Source organism: Schistocerca cancellata, chromosome 8 (genome assembly GCF_023864275.1).
Source record: "Schistocerca cancellata isolate TAMUIC-IGC-003103 chromosome 8, iqSchCanc2.1, whole genome shotgun sequence".
Lineage (NCBI taxonomy): Eukaryota > Metazoa > Arthropoda > Insecta > Orthoptera > Acrididae > Schistocerca > Schistocerca cancellata.
In genome coordinates this window covers 96,531,322-96,556,375 of record NC_064633.1, presented here as the reverse complement: position 1 = coordinate 96,556,375, position 25,054 = coordinate 96,531,322, and the positions used below count along the sequence as shown (strand labels likewise).

Sequence of the window (25,054 nt, the reverse complement as noted above, 5' to 3'; positions counted from 1 at the left end):
ATGAAAATGATGAATTTCATTATAGCCTATTCCAAAAATACCGTTCTTACAAGAAACACGTCATTGCAGATTAAGTTACGACCTGAGGAATTGTTCGTAGAAATGATTGCGCAAGAGGTGATTTCTACGAGATTTTATGCACGCAGTTAATCAGCTGATGTATCTCAGCTCACTGGATCCTGGAGAAATGACGCACATGTTTACAGTAAAAAAGAAACAGATGATGAGATTTCTCAATGGTTTGCTATCTATCTGCGTGGGACACAGGGACGGGCGACAGGATGCGATAAGGTAGCGTCTGGTCGATAAACGCTGCCTATATGTACATGTGTGTGCCGCACTGAGCAGGACAGTTAGCTGCAGCTCTTGAGCGGTGCACAGTGTAATTACAATGGAAAGAGGTGAGTTTGACTTCATACGTATGCACCAAAAATTTAATAATCACTTAGGGGAAGAGACAAATGTACTTTCGATATCATTCAAAACAGAGATACATGGTGACGTATTTTAATCCATGTCCCTTCTACTTAAAAGTCCATGTATTATGAATCCCAATTATTACGTCGAAATAACTATCTCTTATATTAAACGATGTTAAAATAAAACTTCCTGGCAGATTAAAACTGTGTGCCCGACCGAGACTCGAACTCGGGACCTTTGCCTTTCGCGGGCAAGTGCTCTACCAACTGAGCTACCGAAGCACGACTCACGCCCGGTACTCACAGCTTTACTTCTGCCAGTACCTCGTCTCCTACCTTCCAAACTTTACAGAAGCTCTCCTGCGAACCTTGCAGAACTAGCACTCCTGAAAGAAAGGATATTGCGGAGACATGGCTTAGCCACAGCCTGGGGGATGTTTCCAGAATGAGATTTTCACTCTGCAGCGGAGTGTGCGCTGACATGAAACTTCCTGGCAGATTAAAACTGTGTGCCCGACCGAGACTCGAACTCGGGACCTTTGCCTTTCGCGGGCAAGTGCTCTACCAACTGAGCTACCGAAGCACGACTCACGCCCGGTACTCACAGCTTTACTTCTGCCAGTACCTCGTCTCCTACCTTCCAAACTTTACAGAAGCTCTCCTGCGAACCTTGCAGAACTAGCACTCCTGAAAGAAAGGATATTGCGGAGACATGGCTTAGCCACAGCCTGGGGGATGTTTCCAGAATGAGATTTTCACTCTGCAGCGGAGTGTGCGCTGACATGAAACTTCCTGGCAGATTAAAACTGTGTGCCCGACCGAGACTCGGGCACACAGTTTTAATCTGCCAGGAAGTTTCATGTCAGCGCACACTCCGCTGCAGAGTGAAAATCTCATTCTGGATGTTAAAATATGTAGTAAGGACAAATATATTATACTTGCAGATACATAGACTTATCTTGAAAAGTTGGTCTCAGTGTCGGATCAGGTTCTTTTCTTCCTGTATAACCTAATGAAAAAAATGTTGTCCAGGGTCGTTTAAATGACAAGTCGATGGAATATCATCTTGCTTTTAACAATTTTCTTCTTTCATGTGCATTTGCTTGAAGAGCAGTTTACCATCACATATTCGACACTTTTCAAATGTATATTGTGTACTTTCCTTGAGAAATACGAAGAAGACAATCGATCAGAGAACAAGACGTACCAAACTCAGTACATGCTAACTCCATTATTCTGGTGTCTAATCAAACTCTGATCCGCTTACCATAAAAAGTAGTTTATATATTACGACTCCAGTGTCTAGGACATTCAAGAAGAGGGTATATACAAATTAAAATTAACTTCACTGTCTTAACTGAACTATTTTTTCAGATTTAATGTGTATATTATCCTCTGAAAACAATTACTTATGCGAACATTTGTAGGCCTAATGATTAATAACAAAGATAACAAATTTTGACAATATGAAAAATAGTAGCTGCCTGTAATTTTACAATGTCGATTTCGCTATCGATAATTAAATTACAAAAATTATAATTGAAGATAGAAACTTTGTTTGCATGAGCATAACAATATTATATCTTCTGAAAATTTGTTATTTGATCATTTAAGTTGACAATTCTGACTACTAATTTCTGTAATACAAAATCTACATTGAAATGGATCGATGTGAATAATAAAAATATATTAACTAATAAATATTGTCCTGCTAATCAGATATGTTCAGACATATCTTCAGATGAGAAGTACATAATTTATCTAAGAAAATTAACTCAAGTCTGGCCGCAATATAGGTGGAATCGAATATTTCAGTTAACATGCGAAAGTTATAATGAGGCAAGGTTCATTACAGTATTCACGAATTACGTAACACATTACTGCGAAAAGCTTGTGGTGTTACAATATACACACTGTATTTGAAAATTACAGGAGACGTAATGAAACACTAAGCACTGATATTATGATAATTATGTATAATAGTAATTATATTTCAAAAATAACATCCTTCGAAACGGAATAACAAAATATATTAAATATCTATTACAGGCGTGGCCAGAGATGGAACTGTGAAGCGTGTTCTAACGTTCAATACTCTGCCTCATCATATCATTATATGGAGAGCTGAAAACTATTACTCTGATAATTTAGAATGTCATACATGATCCTCTGTATGAGGGTAAGTGGTGAAATGGTCAGGAAATTTGTAGAGAGGAAGCACTACACACAGAAATATTTACGGCTAGTTAGGGAGTTATGTGAAATTGGAAAATGGAAAGACGGATTGGTTCCAGTGACCAAGTGGTGTGAAACAGGAAACTACATTGTCTCCTCTCCTCTTCATTGTTGTCATAGATAAGATAATGACTAAGGTAGTAGAAAAAATACTGGAGAAGATAAGAAGAAAGCAACTGTGTTTGCGGATAACTTGATCTGGGAAAAGGGAGGAGGAGATTCAGGAACAGCTGGATGCTTGGGAAGAAACTGAGATACAGTATGGAATGAAATTAAAAGTAAACAAAGACGACAACCTGGTTACAACTACGAATAAAGATATACCAAGTAGCGGAATAAGAATGGGATTGAACAATTGAAGAAGGTGGAAATTGTCAAATACTTGGGAAGGGTGACTGAGGAAAGTGGAAGAAATCACAAAGAGATCCATGAACGTGGTAGGCAGGAAGAAGCACTCGTGTGAAGTGTTACGAGTGTGGTTTGGTACAAAGTCGTCCCGTAAAGAAGTTATTATATGCCAATACTGACCAATGCATACATGAGTAATGAAGAAACGAGATGTAAGCAGTTTGCATGTATGTGAAATGAAGTTCCTCAGGAGTAGGATAGGAGTAACGAGGAGGGGATAAGAAGAGGAATGAAAGGTTAAGGGAAATAGTGAAAGGGGAACTCTCGCAGAATGGACAGAAATGTCAAGCCTAAGATGGCATAGGAATTTACAGAGAATGCAGACAACAGGGTACATGAAATGCGATGCGAAGGAAAACCGAAAGGAACAGGGATAGACGGCTGAATGGTGTGGAGGAGTGTGGTAGAAAAAGCGAAGAGCACTTGAGCAGAGTGAACAAGGAAAAATGGTGAGAAAACAGGACTACATGGCGAGTCTTATGTTCCAAAGAGAATGAGCCTGTGGTTGGAAACCGTTCACGATGAACATGATGATGAGGTACCACGCGGCAAACGAGAGTGGCGAGTGCCTGTGTTTCTAGTATTTCAGAATCCTACTAAATTTCATCCGGTTTATGCATCCTTCTAGTTTTTTCATTACGCCATGTTTCTTCGTTCCACATTGCTTATACCGATATTTTACTTTTGTTTCTTTATGTTTCCTCCATCAAGTCCATTGCTGTTGCAGATCGCTATCTGAATTATTCAGTTATTGCTCTTGTTTGTATAGCTCTTATCCCAATTCTTTTTCGTAAGAGTAGTGTCTACATGTTCATATTTTCATCATTTTAGATTTATTTTAATTTGTACATGTATTACGTTAACCTGTCTGTTGAGCTTGATTATGAAAAGACTGCTTGACTGGTTACAATAGAACAGCTAGTGGCTCCAATCTAAAATAAGCACACAAATAACTGTAAAATGAAACAGATAATAACTGCCTAATGTTTAGACACTTCGTGCCTGTAAACTCTGACTACAAAGTAGTGTGACATATAGTGGTGAGTGACGGTGCTTTGCCCTCGCCGTGTTTCAGTGGCTTGGCTGGCAGTGCTGCTGCTGTTTATGGTGGTGACGTCAGCACTCGCTGACCTCCAGACTCGGTACGACGAGCAGAGCAACCGCCTCCTGATCACTACGAGAAACGGTGAGCGCTCAGGCAGCCACCATTCTACTAGTCGGCTGCCGCATACCAATAGAGTGTAAGCGACGGTAATTGTGGATGTGGTATTCGTGGAGCCGATTTTGAATTTCATGGATACCTTGCAGTTGATAACTCTAAGCATCCGTTTTCTATTAGAATATGTGAAAACTAAAATCCAGTCTAGTGATGTGCGTCTCTAACGAACAATAAACGGAAAGAACTCTGCACAAGAATTTAGGAGCGTATCCTGTGACGCGTAGAAGAAGCTACCGATCGTGTAGTACCTATTTACGAAGTCGAATGTACTAAATCATTTTTTTTTGAACCATTGTGCAAAATAAATCTGTCCTACCACGTTTGGAAGTCAAATAATCTGCACCTGGGCTAAATTACTTGCCTACTGAGAATCAGATCTAACAGAATATTCAAAGATGGCTCTAAGCACTACGGGACTTAACATCTGAGGTCATCAGTCCCGTAGACTTAGAACTACATAAACCTAACTAACCTAAGGACATCATACACATCCATGCCCGAGGCAGGATTCGAACCTGCGACCATAGAAGCAGAGCGGTTGCGGACTGAAGCGCCTAGAACCGATCTAACGAAATGTATTACAAACGCTAGCTATATGGGGATTGAACCTCTCACATTGTAGTATAAAATGTCAGTTAAAGTGTTTTCCTAAGAGACTGAAATTCCTTTCCTGCTTAGTTAGATGTACTAACAAACATCATATTTACATAAACTGATTTTACTGGTTAATTTGTTAAAATGAAATAATATTTATCACGATACGTCATCAGCGTAGGTGTTTTCTATCGCATTATGATTCAAACGAATATATCAGTGGAACTTTAACGTAATGAGTATAGACTGGGACGTCTATGGATTAACTGTGGGGAGTACACACAGTCTTGCCAAGTACTTTTGAACACGTTTTTCAAAAAACTGTCTTCAGGAGCTAGTTCGGCAGTCCACACGCAGTGGAAGTATCTTAGACCTCGTAGCTACAAACGAGCCGGACCTTATCAGTGGCGTCAGTATGCACGATATGGTGACCTAGATTAGTGATCATGATGTCATCATAGCGACTATGGTGACGATAGTTAATGAATCAGTCAAGAAGGCGAAGAGAGTGTTTCTGCTTTAAAGAGCAGATAAGGAGTTGCTGGCATCTCACTTAGGCAATGAACTGACATTACATACTTCCAGAATGATGAAGGTAGAGGAATTATGGACAAAGTTTAAACAGATCGTAAATCATGCCGAGGAGAACCGTGTGCCTAGTAAGTAGGTTAAGAAGGGATACTACCCAGAATGGTTTAACAACGAAGTTCAGAAAATAATGAGAATGCAAAGGCTGTTGTACTCTCGGTTCAAAAGAGAACACACAGTGATGACAGCCAAAGGTTAGTCGATTCGAGGGTCTGTGAAAAGGTGTATGTGCGAAACATGCACCTACCATCGTCATACTTTAGCGAAAGATCTGGCCGAGAATCCGATAAAACCCTGGCTCTACGTAAAATCGCTAAGCATGTTAAAGGTTTTCAATCATTCACTCCAGGCAAATGCCGGGATGGTTCCTTTGAAGGGTTCCCCATCCTTGATCAGTAGGCGTTCGAACCGTAGAGAAACAACTTGAAGGGGGTTGAAAAAAAGTAATTCGCCTGGCGCAAATAGAACTCCGACTTACGAAGTGTACACAACGGCATTGGCAGGTAACTCCTGTTTATAAAAGGTCAAAAGAATGGATCCACAAAATTACACACCAATATCATCGGACGGCTGCAAAATTCTTGAGCACATTCTCAGTTTGAATATAACAAATTATCTTGAGACCTAGAACCTTAAGTCCACGAAGAATCGCTGGAGTAAAACTCAGTTTGTCCTTTTCTCACGTGATAGATCTTGCAAAATATAGGTGAATGGCCATGGGCAGGCTCCATATATGTAGCTTCACGAAAAGCATTTGACATGGTACCGCACTGCTGACTATTAAAGAAGGTATGAGCATATGGAATAGATTTCCAGATATGTCAGTGTCTCGAAGACTTCGTAAGTAATAGAACCAAATACGTTATCCTCGACTGCTACTGTTCAATAGAGACTAGGGTATCGTGCAGTGTGATAAGACAGTTATTATTTTCTATATAGAAAAATGATATGGCGGACAGGGTTACAGCAATCTGCGGTTGTTTGCTGATGATGCTCTGGTGTACGGTAAGATGTCAAAGATGTGTGACTGTAGAAGGATACAAGTTGACTTAGACAAAATGTCTAGTTGGTGTGATGAGTAACAGCTGTCTGTAGAAAAATGTAAGTTAATGCGGATGAGGTAGAAAAAACAAACCCGTAATGTTCGATTATAGCGTCAGTAATTTACTGTTTGACACGGTCACGTCGTTTAAATATGTGGGCGTAACACTGTAAAGCGATACGAAACAAAACGAGCATATGGGGATTGTGGTAGGGAAGGCGAATGTTCTACTTCAGTTTATTGTGAGAATTTTAGGAAAGGGTGGTTCATCTGTAAAGGAGGCCGCATATAGGACGCTAGCTCGACCTATTCTTCAATAGTGCTCGAATATTTGGGATCCGCACCAGGCGAGACTAAAGGAAGATATCGAAGCAATTTAAGGGCGGGAACCGAGCGAGGTGGCGCAGTGGTTAGCACACTGGACTCGCATTCGGGAGGACGACGGTTCAATCCCACGTCCGGCCATCCTGAGTTAGGTTTTCCGTGATTTCCCTAAAAATCACTCCAGGCAAATGCCGGGATGGTTCCTTTGAAGGGCACGGCCGACTTTCTTCCCCATCCTTCCCTAATCCGATGAGACAGATGACCTCGTTGTTTGGTCTGCTCCCGTGAACAACCCCAACTCAGAGGCGGGCTGCTTTATGTCATATTAGCTTCTTCTAATGATACAGTTTCAACACAATTACCTGTAGTAAGTATCCTTGCTCTCTGTGACGTCGTAGTAACCGTTAAGGTACTTAAATATTGCTTTTATTGAGCAGTCATTTCCACGATCAGGTGTGAATATATTCCGCAACTGACAATAATTGAAGGTGTGGCCTTTTAAAGGCAACTGTAAATATCACAATATTAAATCTCATCCACTTCTGCTCTACGATTTTTACACTATATCGCTGAATCCCGGAGATTCCATTCTGAATTTCTTTGACTGTGCTCTGGATTAAATTAACTTAAAGCAATTTTTAAAATAACTACTTCCCTATACATTTCATTCCAAAAGCTGCACAAGCTAGTTGACTACAAGCTAGTTGACGTGTCCTTAGATCAGAACTTTATTATTATGACATTCATTCTTCTTCCACTACATACTGATGAAACTCTCAACAGTTGCCAAGGAATATCTGTGTTTGGGTGGTACACAGTATAATTAATCCCGCGGATGGTGATTTAAAAAGGTGTCACTAAACAACAGTTGCTTTTTTTCGAGATACGATGATTTTTCATTTATTTGATAGTATTTCGTCGAACAAAAGAAAAAAAAAATTGCCTGGTCTCAGCTCTAATGTGAGAGATTTGTGGGTTCCAAAAATTTATTTCTTTTAATGCAAGTCATCAAGTTCTGCATTTCAGCACGAAACTTTGGACTGAGCTTCCTACAACAGTTATTTTTGCATTTGTTTCCCTAGACTTTGTATCATTTATCAATAGCACAAATTTATAACGTATGTGAGGAAATATAATTAAACTTTATTGTATAATCAACAAAAACAATAACTCTTATTACTCAATTTGTTGCTGTAGAAAATTGTGAAATGCAGATGCAACAAATGAACCAAGTACGTTGTCGTCCATGGTGAGTGTTCATCGGAGGTGAGGGTATCATCTGCATTGTCCCAGGGAAGTGTGGTAGGTCCGCTGTTGTTTTCTATGTACATAAATGATCTTTTGGACAGGGTGGATAGCAATGTGCGGCTGTTTGCTGATGATGCTGTGGTGTACGGGAAGGTGTCATCGTTGAGTGACTGTAGGAGGATACAAGATGACTTGGACAGGATTTGTGATTGGTGTAAAGAATGGCAGCTAACTCTAAATATAGATAAATGCAAATTAATGCAGATGAATAGGAAGAAGAATCCTGTAATGTTTGAATACTCCATTAGTAGTCTAGCGCTTGACACAGTCCCATCGATTAAATATTTGGGCGTAACATTGCAGAGTGATATGAAGTGGGACAAGCATGTAATGGCAGTTGTGGGGAAGGCGGATAGTCGTCTTCGGTTCATTGGTAGAGTTTTGGGAAGATGTGGTTCATCTGTAAAGGAGACCGCTTATAAAACACTAATACGACCTATTCTTGAGTACTGCTCGAGCGTTTGGGATCCCTATCGAGTCGGATTGAGGGAGGACATAGAATCAATTCAGAGGCGGGCTGCTAGATTTGTTACTGGTAGGTTTGATCATCACGCGAGTGTTACGGAAATGCTTCAGGAATCGCAACTGAGGAAATTTAGAGAACCAGCATTTGAGGCTGACTGCAGTACAATTTTACTACCGCCAACTTACATTTCGCGGAACGACCACATAGATAAGAGAGATTAGGGCTCGTACAGAGGCATATAGGTAATCATTTTTCCCTCGTTCTGCTTGGGAGTGGAACAGGGAGAGAAGATGCTAGTTGTGGTACGAGGTACCCTCCGCCACGCACCGTATGGTGGATTGCGGAGTATGTATGTAGATGTAGATGTAGAATGTTGGGATGTGTTAAAATGATAATACAGGACACATTAGAAAATTACGTGTGGGGATTCCTTGAGGCGATACTAAACAAAGTCATGTTACGTTCATTAATTGCATTAGGGTTCTTGACTGTCTGATTTAACATGAGAAATGAAAATGCGTGTTTCTTGCTAGCATCATGTTTCATGGCACTTTTTGCAAACATTGTCTGCGCACAGCATATTAGAAAGGACAAAGTTACTGGTTCATCTGCTTCGTGCTTTCTGAAGGAGCGTTAAGGATACATCTCTCTTCTTGACTTGCAGTTCATGGAAGGCAGATGGCTGCATGGATTCGCTACAAAAATCTTTATTTCTGTGGAAAAAATCGCAATACAATTTCAGGACATTCGTTCATCCAGTGAAAGTGAAACGAAGCAAACTGAACGATTAGATTTCCCACTTGTTCGAACAGTAAAATTATCTCACAGTTTTCACCAGATAGATTTTCTGTAAACCAGTTCTCTGAGGCTGTGTCTGTGCAAATGTTTCAGGTGGCCAGGACACCGAAGTTGCCTACGTGACAGTTGAAGATGCATCGGGTGCTCGCAGATCCCGCTGTAGCAGTCAGAGTCGCCAAGAATGCCTCCCATTAATCGAGGCTAAACGTTCTTATCAGCGGCAAGGTGCGCAAATCATTTGCGTCTCCACAAAGACCACCACTTCCAGTCCCAACAGCGTTTTCCGGACCTGTATCAACCATCTGGGCAGTCACATCTATGGAGGACTCGAGCAGTACAACCAGAAATGGCCCATAGAGGACAACGTGTACAGCGATTACTCGTACGTCAGCAAACAGCAAGACAACGTCGGCGTGGCCGAGCGTTACTGGCTCTTCTCCGATGGCCGATACGTTTACATTCCTCAATATGTGCCTCTTTTTATCGAACAGAATACAAACACGTCGGAGGATGCATTATGTTTCACTTCCAAGAACACGGCACCTTACCCAGTTGATCGTTCAGAGAGTGTCATGGAGATGACAATCTGCAAATACGAAAATGCAAGGGTAGCACACGAGAAGGCCATCGCAGATCGCCTAGGCAAACCCGTAAACATTCCAGACGAGCGCATGACCACACATCCCATATGGTCGACGTGGGCGCGTTACAAGAGAGACATCAACGACACGACAGTGAGGCAGTTCGCCAACGAGATAGTCGAACACGGCTTCAACAACAGCCAGATTGAGATAGACGACAAGTGGGAGACTTGTTACGGCAGCCTCACGTTCGACCCCGCCAAGTTCCCTGACGTCAGAGCGCTCGTAGACGACCTGCACGCTCTTGGGTTCCGTGTCACGCTGTGGGTGCACCCGTTCATCAACTCTGACTGCGAACCGCATTACTCGAGGGCGCTTGAGAAGGGGTGGTTCGTCAGCGACTCCGAGGGCAGCACCAACACCAGCTGGTGGAACGGTGAGGGTGGCATCGTCAACTTTAACAACGCTACAACTAAAGGCCAATGGGCGTGCCTGCATTGGGTAAGTAGCGCTGATGCTATCCAGCTGCATGTCGTTTATTTTACAAATTATGGTGGGGATGTGCTGAATATAGTGAACATAACAATTAAAGATTACGTTAGCACGTTTCCTGTGGTACAGAAGTCGTCATCTTGGAATGTGGAATAGTTTAAACTGCCAGGAAGGAATTGAACACATTAGCTGCAGCGGGCATTGATTTACATCAATGGGGTATGTTGAAACTTTGTGCCAGACTGGAATTCGAACCTGGGTCTCCTGCTTACTTGGCAGATGCCCCGACCACTATGGCACGTGGATTCAGTGGACGCAAGTATCAGATGGACTACCCTACTACGATTCCCGTCAGACCCAAATTATCAAGTTACATTACACACTACTGAAGCAGTGGGCCTTGTCACTAGCCTCATTTCATCTCGTCGATTCCCGTAAGAATTCGAGCTTGCTGTGCACCTGCACTGGAGGCATCATTGACCGTCTGAGCCTTAATTATGTAAATGTGATGTCTGTTCTTTCACATATGTCCCAAGGCCATTCGCCGTCTTTGCCTCAGTTATACATATGTAGTTCCTTTTTCTTCGTGCATCTCCGAAGGGATGGACACCACATACACATAATTTAGGTGAAGACGGTTAGTGATCCCTTCAGCGCGCGTACACTTCGAGCTCGAAGCAGCGAGATATCGCGAGTAAAGAGGCTAATGAGTGACGACATGAGTAGCGTCTGGTATGAGTTGATAATTTGGGTCTGACGGGAACCGTGGTAGGTTACTTCATTAGGCTGTTGTGATCGCTGTAGTGGTCAGCTCATCTGCCTAGTAAACAGGACACCCAGGATCGAATATTGGTCTGGCACATATTTTCAACTGGCCCCGTTGATGTAAATCAATGCCCATTGTCAGCTAATGTCTTTAATTCTCTTGTGTTCCGATTCTTAGCTGCCGTTGGATCAAAATGGTCTCTGTACTTTTGGACAGATCTGAAAGGACAGACCCCACATATATTCAATTTATCCTGATTTGTAAAGCAGTCGTGTTGTGGTTGACTACTTAAAATGTATACTAGTATATAAAATTTTGAAAAACACATTCCTCAGTCGCGATCACAATTAATTTGTAACCTAGGTTTCGGTGTCACAAGGGACACCTTCTTCGGACAGAAATAAATGTTACAGCATAACGTACCAAAAATACGAAAGCTGCGGTCATACCTGACAGCGTCAGATAGTCAGAATTAAAATAAAATGCAACAGAGGTGCAAGCCACTAGGGGCTGCCATGTGTCCCTCTGCTACAGTCAACACAATTTTATTATTTTAATTTTATTTATTAATTATTTTTATTTATTATTTTAATTCTGACTATCTGTCACTGTCAGGTGTGACCGCAGCTTTAGTATTTATGGTACGTTATGCTGTAACATTTAGTTTCAATTTTGTCCGAAGAAAGTGTCCCTTGTGACACCGAAACCTAGGTTACAAATTAATTCTGTTCGCGACTGAGGGCTATGTTTTTCAAAATTTTGTACTATACAACAGTCGCTGATTGACAGCCATGTTAAAAACCTTAAGTATACTAATATATCGTGCGGTTACAAACTTTCTATTTAGTGGAAATTAATGTTAAATGTTCCCCATTATCTAAACACATATCTGGGTCAAGAATATTTCACATACCCTCTGTGCTGTCTGAAACGCATTGTCGACCTCTAACCAGATATTATGTTAATGTGAAATGTGTATGTATTTTTTTCTGAGAAGATTATTTTAAGAAACTTCTTCTACAGAACAGGCTCCATAATACATTCCAGGAAGATTTTGCTCAAGCTAAAATATCAACTAAGACATATCTTACAACCACTGTACATGTCTCCAGCATTAGGATAGTATAGGTCAGGCAGAGAATTAGGCCTAATACTCATTAATTCTCAAACACTTATTTAGCGTAGTGGATTGTGTAGAACCTACAGTTAAAGTATATTACAGGAAAATAATATGTATATATGAGACAAAAAAACTGATAATTACGGATAACGAAGTTAATGGAAATCATCTAGATTTCATATGATTTTCTTACGTATTCAAAGTGATAACAAATGTGTCAGTTCTTGTGCATTAACTTTGCACTGACCTTCATCTGTGTGACCTTATAATCATCCAAACAGACTTGCTTCAGGTTTTTGCATCTCCATGCCAACATAATTTGCCACCCCACTAATCTGCATCATGCTGTAGGATTTCCCCATAAACGCCACCAGCATACACATCGTAGTATGTTTTACATATCTGATAATCTTCAACTCTAAAGAACTGTCCTCGATTTGAGTCATAATTTTCTGTCTACACAGGTTGGTCAGAAACAGTCCGAAAAGCTTGTAGGGGTGTTTCAGGTTTGTTTGTGCCGAGAGGAAAAAAGTTCGATACGTTGCGCCGTGTCCGAGTTAAATAGCGTTGGAGTTAACCAGTCAGGTCGTTTCGCGAACAAAGTCAAGTGGCCCGCAAGAGACGCTCTCGCGAAACTTGTTCTTCGAGTGGTTTCCTTAAACCGAAAAAGAGAAGGATGAAATGTAAATGTCGTGTGACTAGGGTCTCCCATCGGGTAGACCGTTTGCCGGATGCAAGTCTTTCGATTTGAAGCTACTTCGGAGACTTGTTCTTCGATGGGGATGAAATGACGATGATTAGGACAACACAACACCCAGTCCCTGAGCGGAGAAAATGTCCAACCAAGCCGGGAATCGAAACCGTATTGAAGTTCTGTCGCGCTGAGTACTCAGCTACCGGGGGCTACCGGGGACGTGAGTAAAGATCGAACCCGAGTTAAAAGCTGAACAGTATCCAGTGCTTTCACGTACACTATGAGAACAGCTGACACGAATTTAATCTGGTGGGCTGCTTGAGTATGTGCGAGCAACGGCCTGATTGGCTAACTTAAATGATGATTAACACGGAAACGGTGCAACCTTTATAGACCGTTTCTGACCACCTTGCACTAGAGTGTTATGTGTCATAATCTTATCTACATTTTTACGGTCTCAAATACCTTCCAGAAACTTAAGACTGAGACGGGAATCGACTCGTTCAAGTTCGACGCCGGCGAGACCAGCTGGCTACCACAGCCTCCAGTACTGAGGCCACAGAAGATGAACCCGGTGCAGTACTCTATGGACTACGTGCAGACTGCCGCCCAGTTCGGGGCGATGGTGGAGGTTCGCGTCGGCCAACACAGCCAGCAGTTCCCGTACTACGTCCGCATGCTCGACAAGGACAGCAGGTGGGGCTTCGACAACGGCCTGGCTTCGCTGGTGACGACGCTGCTGCAGATGAACATGGTGGGCTACCCCTTCGTCCTGCCAGACATGGTGGGCGGCAACGGCTACGGCTCCGACGTCCTCAGCAAGGAGCTCTTCATTCGCTGGCTGCAGGCCAACGTCTTCATGCCGGCCATTCAGTTCTCCTACGTGCCCTGGGACTTTGACGACGAGGTACGTAGCATTATATGTACAAATATGCATGTTCTCTGTTGTGTTGGCAGAAGAGGCAACACCGTGTTACGAGAGGAGGCCGAAATGCACGCGTTTTAGCTTACGCAGGCTGCCGTGAGGAGGGAAGGACTGTACTGACGTGAGGTCTGGAACATGACAAGGAATTAGAATTCAGAAAGCGAACGTAATTAGTTTGATACTTAACTTTAATCCATTAATGATGAACGTCGCTCTTGAGGGTACATGATTCACAATATCAATTAGTAAGTGAATACGGCGCCTTGTTAGGTCGTAGCAAATGACCTAGCTGAAGGCTATGCTAAACTGTCGTCTCTGCAATTGAGAGCGTCTGTAGACAGTGAACCATCGCTCTACAACTGGGGCGAGTGCTAGGGAGTCTCTCTAGACCTGCCGTGTGGCGGCACTCGGTCTGCAATCACTGATAGTGGCGACACGTGGGTCCGACGTATACTAACGGACCGCGGCCGATTTAAAGGCTACCACCTAGCAAGTGTGGTGTCTGGCGGTGACACAACGTTCTCTTTCTCAATGATCGGTTAAAAATTGTTTGCATTAGTTTTAGTATCCACAGCAAAGAAAACTGGCAGACTTTCTACTTTCTAACCACGAAATCTGATTGAAATGTGTGAATGTCGCTGAAAATTAAATCTTCAGTTGACAGTGTAGGATACTCCGACGAAGACAGAACTTCAGAAAGTAACTTACGAGTTAGTGTGTCAGGCGAAACAGCCGTTATTGAATGCTACACCATAATTCGAAGTGATACAAATACATTACACTATTCTTCTACACATTCCGCAATTCTTCGTAGAAACAACAGTCGGAACATTAAACCAGTCGTTCAGTCTCTAGTGGTTAAAATATGTTCCTTAGAATCAGAGTCATTTGTAATCAACAGATATTTCTCCACAGATTTTCTTTCAGTTTGCCGAGAAGATGGAAATCATATGGTGCAAGATCTGAGTTTCAAAAGGCGCACGCCTGTGTGGCACTAGTAACAATGCTTCCACACTTTCACTACTGCTGGACTCGACATTGCATTTTCTCAGTACACCGCTAGAATTTAGCGGTCAGTCAGTTTAAATGTATTGCACTCAACGATCCTATAGTCCCACGCAGTTCAACTTTGGGGTACGTTTACATTTTCTACGGCACTTCAGCCACACACTGGGATGCACGCGGTATCGTTATTGCAGCAGAACTGCATCTGAAGGGATTCCGGAACACGTACCCTCTTCAGAAAATGTGCCTCCCTTGCTGTACATTTATCTTGGGATGTCACATGTAACTTACGTAATGGAGTCCTTACATAAATAAAGAAACAGACTGGTTTCATACATATAACTGGCTCTATTATATCATCGGTAGAAATTGTATTTATATATGCTGCTAACAAGGAATATCATAAACTTTACCGTAAAGGTAATTTGTGAGAATGTGTATTCGAGAAGACTAGTGGACCCTTTTCAGTCGTGGCAATTGCGAATGTTATTAAGCGTTAATGTCTTTCGTGAACGTCGGTTTCTGTGATGCATTCAGACCAACCAGAATGCGTACATGAAAAATTTCAGCCTTCAAATAAATTATCCTCTCAACAGAAATAAGTAGCAAGTCAGATGAGTGGGTACATCACCGATCACCGACAGATAGTCCAAAACAAACCGACGGTGTCTTCACCCGAGTTTAGGGTGGACCACAAACTGAAACAAACTTCAGCTGTCTCGACACCATAGCAATTTATACTGCTGCAGTCTGGAAGTCATTATCCATCTCTGCATAATCACGTTTTTATTTCACAAATCTGAAATCATACTTGATGTCTCCCTGCACCATGACACCACGTCTGTGTCTCTCGTGTCTTACGATATGGTAGTGCCTGTGTTATTCCGAATGACGGTGCAATGTTCCTTCCGACTTGCGTGCGTGTCCGAAAGAACAGGCACTGCGACGACTACAGCCGTTACGAAACGCATGAAATGTATTCGCAGCTGCTTTACGGAATGATAATGCAAATTTGTGGTGGACCGCGACTCGAACCCGGATATCCCGCTTCTCACGAGCGGTCATCTTACCGTTTAGCTACCCGAGCACGAATCATTACCAGACTCAAGCTACCATCGTCAACTGTACTCGCAAATCCGTTGTCTATATTCCTGTACAGGCGAGACATTTTAACTGACAGTCATGTGCCCAATGTCAATGGATACATATTATATTACAGTCCTGTGTTGTTCAGAAGTGCGGCACTACGGTATCGTATTTATCCGCTGACATTGGGCAATTGACTTTCAGTGAAAATATCTCTCCTGTACGGGTGTATACACAGAGGATGTACGAGTACAGGTTGTAGACACATGGTTGACGACATATGGAAGTCTATGTCTGTCTGTGAGTTGTGCTCAGATAGCCACATGGTAAGGCAACTGCTCGCATACAGCAGAAAAGCGGGGTTCGAGTCCCAGTCCACCATAAATTTTCATTGTCGTCATTCCAGTATACAGCTGATGGTTCTTCAGGTTCGTATGTGTGAGTACGTTTCATGTGACTCTAAATTAGTTTGTTTTTGAAATCATGATCATTCCTGGATGAATCGACTGTTGGAACGGAATCTGCGTGAGGATAAAGTGAAAGACAGCCAACCAGTTTCAGAAATGAAAGGTTTATTCAAACCCCTATATGGTGTAGTGGCTGCAAACGCACGGGACAGTAATTCTATATTTCAGCTGAAGTTAGTCTCTGACTGTTGCTGCAGGATGACACACGGTGACGTACGGAGTCCGTTATATACTCTGATGATAGGCACAGGTGTGATGAGGTTCTGATGTACTTGGTGTACAATAAGGTAATCTTTTGTTATGGTGATCAACCGTGGTCAACCGCAACCTTCATGACGAGTATACCTGCCATCACTTTTCCATACAGTGCAGTACAGATGTAGTGTCCCTTTTGCAATATTCACCATTATCGAGGTGAAAAATAAATAAAAATGACTGTATGTGACTCAAAATGAATTGCAAACATTGATTTATCATTGATTTAACTGTAAAAATATACAATATATATCGATAAATGCAGAAAAGACATTATTTTTAATGTATGAGATTATAATGTGTAAGTAATTAAAAGAAGTATTATCATCTCTGTAAGAGTATAAAACACAATGCAATGTTCATTCTTCGGTCTAGTCTGTTTTGTTCTGTTCGTTCTGTTGTTAGCTGGAATAAGGTACGCAAGCTATTGTGCTGCGCTAGCATTTGTTTCTGTCGTAGCGTAATTGCAAATATTTAATGGTGTAAACTGTGTCCTAGTAAGAATATATTAGTATAAAGTGATCTCCGTGTGTTATTTCAAGAACCTACGCCACATTTATCTTATGAAAAGAATATTTAACGAAAATTATTTAGCATGTTTCCAGCTGCTGCGGAGCGAGTAACAGTAATCTCTGACTGTTAACAATTAGCCGCCATTACGCGGTACATTTAAAAATATTTTTTCACAGCACTATGTCTAATAGCCGGAGCGGAAGAAATTAAGTAAAAATATTCTGTGAGATTAATTGAAGTAATCCAGTGAAATAATTTTATTAAAACTTGTCTATTTTCTGTGATAGTAATAATTTCAGAGCTGAGTACTACTACGCTATTGCATTTACAGTAATTTGTAGAGAGCCTGGCGCTCGATAAAACCAGATTATAATACGTAATTGGCAACCTACGAAATTCATTATTTTGCTTATATCTCTTTTGTATTTTCTTTTTTTTTGAAAGCTAAAAGTAAAAACTAACTCCACTAAAAATCAGTAACAGATCACGATAAATCAAAGGACAAATGAATTTACTAGGAGAGTGATTCCTCAAAATAAATAGTTACATTACTTTTTTAAGAGATATAATACAGACCGTGAAATCCAAGTGGCTCAACAGCGTGGATGTTGCACGGATCGGTCAGCCAGGCAAACCCTCCTTGCAAACTTTGTCAGGCGCTGATAATAATTTGTCCATGTTCTTCACGGTGATCACTCAACAAAGTTGATAGTGTTTACGCGCTTTATGTAGCCCCCCACGCCTAATAACATCGATAAACGTGAACAATACTAAAGCAATCCTGTGGCTGTTCTACCTATCGCGGAGAATTGTAATTCTGATCATTTACATACCAGCTGATGGTGTGTAGATGTAGGAGGTTACATTGACAACCAACCATGTATTCTGAGGGCTTCACTTTTTTGTCAGTTGGCGTACTTATGCACTTGTATAGGATATGTAGTGAATGTTTTTGGTACCATTACTAACTTGGTAATACTGTACGTTCTCATCGATTATGTTCGTTGCTATGTGATGATAACCGCCTTGGGGGCATTAGACTGTCTCTGCAGCAGAATGCACTAAACTACATTGGTAGGACACAAGTTCAACACCGTATCGATGACGAGAGCACGAACTCAGAATTGGGAAGAAAATCAGACATGTTCTCTGAAAGGTGGCATCTCAGAATTTGCCGCAGACCATTTAAGGGAACCACAGAAACGTATACCTAGATTGCTGGACTGGTACCTGATTTTCTGACTTAATGAATACGTCTCCACTGACAGACCACTGTGGCACATGGCCAAGTACGTTGTTAGAGATCTCAAAAACTGGATCGTAGATGAAGATGAAATGCCCATGTCAGCATAAAAGTCAAATAATAAGAAAAACAGGAATTATTAATTATTGTTAGTCAGGAAATTTTTACGTACATTTTGTGTGTATATCTTAGTTAATGTAATGGGATAAGGTTTATCCATAAAACAGTTTGCACTTCCCGGTCGCCCAGTATTTTCCCCATAAGAAGTGTACTCATTTTTACTCTGTGGAGTGTGAATGAACTGTGTAGTGTCGATGCTGTTGCAGACGGTGGAACTGAGCCGACAGCTGGCGGACTTGCACGCCCGCTATGCCCCGCGTATCGTGGAGCTGATGCGGAAGGCGGTACAGGACGGCAGCCCCGTCAACCCCCCAATCTGGTGGGTCGACCCCACCGACGACACCGCCCTCGGCATAAACTCAGGTATGTTGGGCGAGCCTCCCCTCTCACATTGTGTGTCTGTCTTTGTGAGGGTGTGTGTGTGTGTGTGTGTGTGTGTGTGTGTGTGTGTGTGTGTGTGTGTTTCCTGTGTATCTGTGTACAGCCTCCTGCTACCCTTCCCACCCTCATGTCCGTCTTGTGCCGTCTGTAAACTACCGTGTCTCCTTGATTTGTTTGAATGCACATTGTGAAAAGAATAAGGACAAACTTCAAGGAAACACTTTAAAATCATATACAGCTTTCACAGTGTTTTCTAAAATATAGTGATAAAAAACTAACTGAAGTGGTAATGATAGCAGCATCAGTATGTTAATAGATGCTTATTTTTCTGCATTTTCTTTTAGAACATTTACTCAATAAGGCTTCGTCAGTGCATTTGGCACAATATACAGCTGTATCTTATTGAATGGAGCTTGAGGCAACAATGTTATTAAATGTGTGCGATAGACAATCTTCCTTCCCTTTTATCAGTTTTTAACTGAAGGCTCTGGTCGCCAACTAGCCTCACAAACACTAACGTTTGTCGAAATATTAAGCAAGCAATTTCACAAGATAAATTTAATTTGTTTACCAATTTAATTAATTAATTGATTAATTAATTAATTAAATTAAATTAAATTTAAATTAATTTGTTTACCGATTTAATGGACTTAGCACCATTTTTCAGAAGAATATGTAGGAAAATATACCACAAATAAGTACAAGCTGGATAAGAATATTAAATTTTAAGAAAGATAATTTTGAAAATTTGAAGTCGATGGTACATACTTATAATTGTCACATTATTAGCGAGCGTTAAGCAGGCGTGTGCAGTATATTACTGTTATCCTAAAAACATACAAGAACAGCAAGTAATACAATCATAAAATGCGTTAAAGAAGAAAGAGCTCGTAAGTGCTTATACGTGGATCATAGCGCATGTACAAATATGGTATACATAAAGCAAACAACCATTGCAGACATCATGCTATAAATGGAGCTAATCAATTAATGTCATGCATATCTTGAATTTGCTCTCAGGGTGGGGTGGGTTGGGGATGGAAGGTAAAGTACTACAAAATAAAAATAAAAAACCTTACACGAGTATGTTTGCCATAAAACATAAACGAAAATGTGCGAATAACTAGTGTATTAAGTAATATATAAAATCCTAATAATAAAAAAAAACGTTGAAACAAATGACATGTGTCACTCTGGATGGGAAGTTAAGAAACATACCTTTGAAACAGCTGTCGTGAGGTCACTAACGTGCTAGCAAGGAACCTATCGGCAAAAACAAAATACAAACCTAATCATGGGGCTGGAAGCTTTAAATGGAGTAAATGGAGAAACAGTTCTTAATATGTATTTAGTTCTTAATATGTATTAGTAATATGTAATAATATGTAATAGTTCTTAATATGTATTTACATATGAAAGTTGTATTTTTTAGTACTACAGCAACATGCTGCATGCATCTCTTTATTTTTGATGCTCGCTAATACTGCGATAATTCTGTAAATTACCTATATTTTGTAAACTTTTATTTCTTAAACTTTAATGTTCTTACTATCCTTAACTGTACTTATCTGTGGTATGTGTTTCTGAAAAATCTTGTGAAGAACGGCACGACGTGCGTGAAATCGGAAAAGAAACAAATTTTTTTTTGAAACTGGTTGCTGATTTTTCAACAAATATTGTTGTGGAAGATGGATAAAGTACTGAACAATAGTAGCCCATCTCTCACCACAGTGGCCGACAAGTCTTAAAATTCTTACTAACTTGTGACTGGGTGGTCTGTTCGTTACCTTTAAGGGCAGCGACTGGTCAACATCTATCTCGTGCAAGGTTAACGCTAAAAATTGAGGTGACTAACGATCCTCTGGAAAGGACATCTATATTGGACTTGACTATTAGCTCTATTGTGGTTGATGGGATGTGTATGTATGTGAGTAATACGCAGTTTTCAACGTTGGGACGTCTACATCTCAAATCTGTCTAGTGCTAGGATGTGTCGAGTTGCATTCTGAACTTAGAGAAAAAATACCACTGACTATGAGCGATTAATGGGGCAGCATGTGTTTATAGTGTGTCTGTTTCACAAAAATCAGGTCGAATCAGCATCTTCTCCATTCAGAAAATGTCTGAACTAACTAATCGTGTTTTCTTGTACATCATTACTATGAACTTCATTAATTCTGCTACTTTGTACATTACTCGACTGTAGTGGAACGTATATCTTTCAGAAAGCGTCTCAGAACGTTGAAAGATCGGTATGCTGTATGTCAAAGCTATCTTCAAATGTTACGTTGAAAAATTTTGCGATATTTCATGAACATCATTGTCGGAAGGAGAAATTTGATTTGTAACTGATTTGTTGTACTTTTCTCCATAATTGTCATCCGGATAAAATAATCCTAAAATTAAAAATATAATTCTGAAAATCCTGGGGTGACATGAAACGGATCTAGTTAGGTTCATGGGACACATACCTCCCACTTTACCGATTTTAAAAATCGGAAAGCTTAAAATCTTTTGGCAGAGGAAGTGTGTTATTTATCATAAAGGGAGACAGTTTTCGACCTTTTGTTTCTCAAATATATGCAAGATAAATTTTCATCACGAAAGGGTTAAAAGAGCTTTAAGGGGAAAGAAATCGGAAGGAACAAACGCTGAAGTTTAATCAATATGTATTTTCTATGCTTGAGCAACTATCTAAGAAGTACGTAGGATGGGCAGAGGAGCTGCACAAAAGATCCAAGTCCTAAGAGAAGCAAAGTTGCTACTGGTATTAACTATGGAGAGCCGAGACGCGAGATTGTGAAGTTCTACGTCGGAGATCGGCCATTATAGTTTCGGCGTTCGCATCTCTGACACCAAGAGACGACTGTTCAAGAACACACTGGGTTTTGTAAGCTAACACCTCTGTTCTCCTCGTCCCTTGCGGTGGCGACAGTCAGCCAATCCCCCGTGATAGGTTTCTGAGAGTATCACGGAACTACCCGAAGCGTGCTCGTCTCTTTCCATGTGTGGACACGAGTGAGGATTCATTGCCTTGTTTGGCATAAATAATAGTAACAATGGTCGCCTGTACGGCGTTTGGGAGAACTGAGATTAGCGATGCTACTTCTAAATTGCTGCAGTGGTTGCCGCTCTGCTCAAAGGCCCTCATTCAGCGTTCTCACGCATAGCGTACACACTGGTCTATGAATTCGCACGAGGGCGACAAAGCAGCCACTAGCTTAACAGCAGGTCAGGTACAAACGTGTTACCATCCACCTGAACTTGACCATCACAGGTTCCTCTCGTAGGATAGCTCTATTTTCAGCATCACCGACTATGCGATCGACGTAGTGAATAAGGAAGGGGTTTTAACGCAGAGGAGTTGCATTTGCGTTTAGACTAGATGTACAATGCGTAGATAGACGTTTATATTTTTAGAAAATGGAATACTCTCGCCATTAACTATTACCAGTTCACAGCATCACTTGTAACCGTTGTGGAATAATTACTTGTACAGATATTGTTCTACAGCAATTCGTTGCACTGCGTTCAGTACCTCGAAGGTTCTTCAATTCACTTACGGACAGCCGGCCGCGGTGGTCTAGCGGTTCAGGCGCTCAGTCCGGAACCACGCGACTGCTACGGTCGCAGGTTCGAATCCTACCTCGGGCATGGCAGTGTGTGATGTCCTTAGGTTAGTTAGGCTTAAGTAGTTTTAAGTTCTAGGGGACTGATGACCACAGAAAATAAGTCCCATAGTGCTCAGAGCCATTTGAACCATTTTGAACTTACGGAAACTGTTCCTTCGGAAACCTTCCGACTATTCTTTGTTATTAGTAGTATGAGACAGCAGTCCTCGTATTTGTGCTGCACTGACTGGCTACTTTCATCATGTCTGTACACTTCGCATTAGAAGATTTTTGTACCACTGCAGCACGGAATACCAAATATACTAGCGAGCTGCTCCAAAACATTTACCTTGGACATGCCTGAATGAGAAGACCCGCCACTCGTTTCCTTTGCTTAATGGTACGCGATATCTGTACTAAGCGTATGCACGTTTAATTGGTAACATGACAAATTCTATTACCTTCATACATCTCTTTTGGGAATACAGTGTTCGTTTCTATGATCTTTTCTATTGAAAATGATCCACGTCACTATTCCTTAACGAAGGGCGTTTGCATTTAGAAACTATCAAGTTCTCCATGGGATGCTTGTAATCCCGTGACTTATTTTCAAAAATCATGACCAAAGTTTGGTTTATATGGTAAACAGAAATGCATTACACATATCTTAGTAAAACAGAATTTTTTTCTGTGCCGAAAGGATACAGTTACGAAATTTCGAAGTTCAATTGCGGCACAAAATAGATGTAGTATCATGTCAGTGAGGTCTTATCTAACCTTCATAGATCTGTTCAATGAAGAAAATTATCACAATTCTTCAATACCAGAGCACTGAACACTATAAGAGGAACATATAAAAACTACAAGCGTTATCGTATCGTATCAGTGCGATTGTAGAGTTGCTTACTTTTGTGGAGTGAATAGCTAACCTGTACACTGAGAGAGACAGACGTGGCCAAATTACTTACTATAAAATAACGGTTAGTGAAGGAAATAAAACCTTACCAAGAAACTAGGCATTAAGCAGTTTGCACAATGGGAACGGTGACTGTGACGAACAGCAGTGTGAACCACAGAATCAGCTCCTATCAGTAAAGAAATATTAAAGATATTGTTAGTACAATTAAAATGAAACCAACATAGACTATTGATTTATGGGGAGGTATCGTTTTATGTGTCTGGGGCAATTACATCACATGAAAGAATAGCGTCGTTGCCAAATATTTCGGTCGATCCTCGTTCATCATAAGTTCACCTTTATTAACCACTGTTCCATTTTGCCCTCCTGTCGTTGACGAGTATTTATGTAGTAACGGCCTTGTTTGAATTCGGTTGCAAGCTGTATGTGGTTAAGGTGTATGTAGGATTGTATCGAGATTCAATATTATTAACTCAAATACTTTTAATGGGAATAATAAGGCCATTTCGTACACGTGTAATGTTAAAATTGTAATTATAGAGATATGGCACGTATTGGAATCTTTAAAAGGTGAATTGCTGGTGGCGAAATAAGTGTTCAGGGGATAGAGAATTCATTGTGATGCCATTAACAGTGTTAGATACGCAGCACTTTTGTTACGAAAGATGTAGGACTATGCAGACAGTTGTGACACGTGCCGTGTTTTCCATGCAGAGTTCCTGCTGGGAGAGGACCTGTTGGTGGCGCCGGTGCTGGAAGAAGGCGCCGTCAGCCGCGACATCTACCTGCCCAGTGGTAACTGGACGGACGAGGTTGACCCGGAACACCCCATCATAGAGGGACCCGTCTGGCTCACCAACTACTCAGCTCCACTCAGCGTCCTACCATACTTCACCAGAGTCCCTAATTCTTAAGCATTACGGTTCACAGTTGTAAACTGCCTTTGGGATCTAAAATAAAGTCTTATTACGCAATCTGGCAATACTGTTGCGAACTTATTCACCAACTTACTTTGACGGGCAGACCCTCAACATAGCTTCGATTACTTCATTTTGCAACAATTCCCTGTTCGGTCTCATGTAATCAGCATGTGTTATAAAGTAGGTGTACAATATGTGTGATGCTAAAAATCTCAGAATGGAATTCCGGTCAGTCAAGAGAGTTGTATGATGTGGTAGGTAGCCTTCTACCGTGTGCTTTTCTAGGTACATACCAGAATGTTCTGGAACGTTCGAGAATGGTATGGAGCATTTATGAAGATTCCAGAATGCTCGGGAACATCCCAGAACATCTCAGATCATTGTGAAACATTCCATAATCCTCTAGAATGTTGTGGAATGTTCTGAAACATTGTAGACCATTCGAAGCCTTTTTACTATAATCTGGAATTCGCCACTGGTTGGGCCTCCGAATGGTAGGGGTATGGAAAACTCTGCTTACACTCTCAGGAGATTTTCAACAAACAATTCCAGTTA

The 25,054-nt window shown here is 41.1% G+C and overlaps 1 protein-coding gene across 1 annotated transcript; it reads left to right on the top strand.

The window, feature by feature from the left end:
* The first annotated feature begins 358 nt into the window (after window positions 1-358).
* Window positions 359-24,740, top strand: LOC126094505 (myogenesis-regulating glycosidase-like). The gene is made up of 6 exons (XM_049908918.1): window positions 359-401; window positions 4,138-4,248; window positions 9,495-10,483; window positions 13,527-13,961; window positions 18,875-19,031; window positions 24,294-24,740. Exons 1-6 carry the CDS (start codon window positions 392-394, stop codon window positions 24,491-24,493), a joined length of 1,902 nt encoding a protein of 633 aa, XP_049764875.1. The 5' UTR covers window positions 359-391; the 3' UTR covers window positions 24,494-24,740.
* Window positions 24,741-25,054: the final 314 nt, after the last annotated feature.

Coding starts and splice junctions, on each gene's coding strand:
- LOC126094505 (XM_049908918.1), top strand. Junction 10,484..13,526: donor AATGGGCGTGCCTGCATTGG/GTAAGTAGCGCT, acceptor AATACCTTCCAG/AAACTTAAGACTGAGACGGG. Junction 13,962..18,874: donor CCTGGGACTTTGACGACGAG/GTACGTAGCATT, acceptor ATGCTGTTGCAG/ACGGTGGAACTGAGCCGACA.